The 3,475-nt window shown below is 38.1% G+C and overlaps 1 protein-coding gene across 1 annotated transcript; it reads left to right on the plus strand.

The window, feature by feature from the left end:
- Nucleotides 1–2,150: 2,150 nt before the first annotated feature.
- Nucleotides 2,151–2,924, plus strand: LOC113356720. The gene has a single exon (XM_026599934.1). The coding sequence runs from the start codon at nucleotides 2,151–2,153 to the stop codon at nucleotides 2,922–2,924; it is 774 nt and encodes a 257-aa protein (XP_026455719.1).
- Nucleotides 2,925–3,475: the final 551 nt, after the last annotated feature.

Raw genomic sequence — 3,475 nt, forward strand, 5'->3', positions numbered from 1 at the left:
GGATATTTCTTCTCTGCCAAACCCTACTTTAAAAGATGGAAAACCTTCTATTGAGATTCCTAATGAGTTATATCTAGAAGGATGTGCGTTATGGAAGTTTAGTCTTATTGGAAGGTTAGACTTCAAAGAACTTAACTTTTCTGACGTTAAAAAAAACCTAGAACTTCAATGGCAGCTGGGTGAAGGCTGGGTTCACTTTGTTTCGTTGAATAGAGGTTTCTTCATCATTAAGTTATTGTCGCAGGAGGATAAAGTGAAGATTTTACAGGCTGAACAATGGGTTGTTGCTCAACAGAAAATCTCATGGAATGGTTTCCTAGTTTTGATGCTGACAAACAAAGATCTTCACGTTCCACAGTTTGGGTCAAGTTTCCTGGGCTTCCAATGGAATTCTGGATTGAAAAAACTTTACTTGCAATGGGGAAAAATCTAGGATCTCCTATTGTGGTTGATAAAAGAACGTTGGCACATGAGTATGGACACTTTGCTTCGGTCCTCATTGATATTGATTTTGCTGAGCTCAAATCTGATGATATTAATGTCACTATGGGAGAACGTGAGTTTTGTCAACCTTTTGAGATCCTTAAAAGACCTAAATTTTGTTCTAAGTGCAGCATTATTGGGCATTCAGATGGGGAATGTAGGAAGAAAACAAGAGGTGAAGCTGTCAAAGCTCCACCAGTTGCTGCTGATTCGCAACAGGCTATTTTGTTAGTTAACAAGTAACGACATCATGAGAACAATGCTGGTACGGAATGGAAAGAAGCTAGGCGAAAGAAAAAGGGAAAGACAGCTCCGTCTATTCCTTTTGTGCCTGAAAAGATTACTCACGTTGGTGAGGATACTTCAAATATTGTGGCTGATAATGTTTTGTGCATCAGTGACACTGTTGAGTTGGAACAACAGTTGCATGATAGTTTAGCTCAATCTGAAGCTGTTTTGCGTATGGCATCTGCTGAGGTTGAAAAACACAAGCAAGCCATTCTTACGCATTCAGTATTAGCTAGTAAAGTTAGGTCGTTGAGTACCTCAAGCTTAAATGCTAAGGCATGGGGGAATGTTGAATTGGCAAGAACTAAACTTCCTCCTCCTGCTAGGATTGATATTACATTCTCGTCCGCACCTTTGTGTAATGCGCTTGAAGAAACTTCAGAATTTGTCTCTAACAACAAGTTTAACATCCTAAGTGACAAGGCTGGCAATGATGTTTTGGTTTTCAGTAAACTTGGTGAGCTTACAAAACAAGCTAAGAGGCAGCAGATTATAGATATGCAAAACAAGTTGAATGCGTTAACTGATCAGGATTCCTTGTCAGACTCGGATGAGGCATTGGGTATTCGTGCTCGTAAGGAATCAGTTCCTGAATCCTCCTCAAACTCGGTTAAGCAATTGAAGCTAAATAATAAACTTTAACCCATAGTTTAATTATGCGGGTTCTTTTTTGGAATATCAATGGTGTTGCGCGTACAGCAGCACATTCTAAGCTTAGGGAGCTGATTAGAGATTTCCTTCTTGAAGTTTTTGGTCTTGCTGAACCAAAAGTGGCGTGCTCAACAAATTTTGGGAGGAGGCTAATTTCTGAAGGTTATTCTTCGTTTATTATTAATAATTCTGTTAATTATGGTATTGCAAATCTTTGGGTTTGTTATAAGGATGGGCTTCATGTTTCTGTAGTTAATTCTAGTAAACAAGCTATTACAATTGCGGTTGATGGTGTGTATATCTCTTTTGTCCATGCTTGCTACATTCAAACTACTAGACGCAGGCTTTGGCAGCAACTAGTTATGCAAGATTCAATTACACCTTGGCTGGTCATAGGTGATTTTAATTGTATTTTGCGTTTGAATGAGAAGAAAGGTGGCTTGGAAATAAGATCGTCTGTTATTGATGATTTCAGTGATTGGATGGATGACAATGATCTTTTTGAATCGGATTCCTTGGGCAGCAAGTTCACTTGGTGTAATAGGCAATCTGGTACTAAGCGTATTATTAGTAAGTTGGATCGTGCAATTATTAATGCGGCTTGGCTTGCTAAATTTGAGAATTGGCGGTGTAAAGCTCTTCCTAGGAAAGTTTCCGACCATTCTACTCTTCTTGGTTATCCTTTTTCTGTTCCTAGGCCTTGTTGAGCTCCTTTTCGTGTTCAAAAGATGTGGTTTTTACATGGGGATTTTCTTCGGATGGTCAATGAGAGTTGGACTTTGACTGTTCATGGTTCTCCTGATTTTATTTTCCCTTATAAATTGAAGCGGCTGAAGATTGCAATGAAGGATTGGAATCTGAGGATTTTTGGTAATGTGAATTCTCGTTTGAAGCAAGACCAACTTCGTTTTGAGACAACAACTCTTATTTCAGATGAGGATCCTAGTAATATTGCTAAACTAAATGCAATGAAGGATGCTATGAAAACTTTATGTGATACTCGTTTGCAACAGTTAACTATGCTCAAGCAAAAGTCTAGGAACAAATGGTTGGTGGAGGGTTCAAGTAATTCCAATTTCTTTCATAATAGTATTAGAATTAGAAAAAGTTCTAATACTATTTCGGAACTTGTTGATATAAATGGAACTTGTTTGAAAAATTATGAGCAGCTTCGTAATCATGTAGTTCAGTTCTATGAAGATAAGTTCAATGGCCAAGATCCGGTGATAGAAGGTGATTTATTTGATTTTGAGCATGCTTCAATTTCTGTTGAGGAGAGCAACGCCATGGATATGATTCCTTCCCCAGAAGAAATTAAGCAAGTTGTTTTTGATCTGAGTGCGGATAGTGCCCCAGGGCCGGATGGTTTCTCTGGTTGTTTCTATCGTCATTGTTGGGATATTATTCATGATGATTTAACCAAGGCCATTATTCATTGTTGGAATGCGGGTAGTATTCCAAATGGTGTTAATCATCTTTTATCATCTTGCTGGCTAAGGTAAGGGGTGCTAATACTCTTCGAAATTTCAGACCAATTGGTCTTAGTAATTTTTTCTTCAAAATTTTTACTAAGATCCTAGCTACTAGACTTGGTACAGTTTTGGATAAGCTTGTGTCTGAAGAACAGGTAGCCTTCATGAAAGGGAGAAATATTCATGAGAATATTAGCTTGGCGTCGGAGATGGTTAATGAGTTGCATTATAAACGCAAGGATGGCAACATATGCCTTAAACTTGATATTTCTCAAGCTTTTGACACGGTAAATTGGGCTTTTGTGCTTGAAGTTTTCCGTAAGTATGGTTTTTCTGAAAATTGGTGTGCTTGAATTTTTAATATCTTGCAGTCTGCTAGAATTTCAGTCATTTTGAATGGTAATCCGGAAGGTTACTTCAAAATTAACAGAGGTTTGAGTCAAGGTGATCCCCTCTCCCCTTTGATTTTTGTCTTGATTGAGGATGTTCTTAGCAGAAATATTACGAAGCTTTTTCGTAATAAAAAGATGACGCCCATGGTAACTAGAGGTGGTATCTCTCCTACTCACCTTTTCTTTGCT

This window comes from Papaver somniferum, chromosome 1 (assembly GCF_003573695.1).
Source record: "Papaver somniferum cultivar HN1 chromosome 1, ASM357369v1, whole genome shotgun sequence".
NCBI lineage: Eukaryota > Viridiplantae > Streptophyta > Magnoliopsida > Ranunculales > Papaveraceae > Papaver > Papaver somniferum.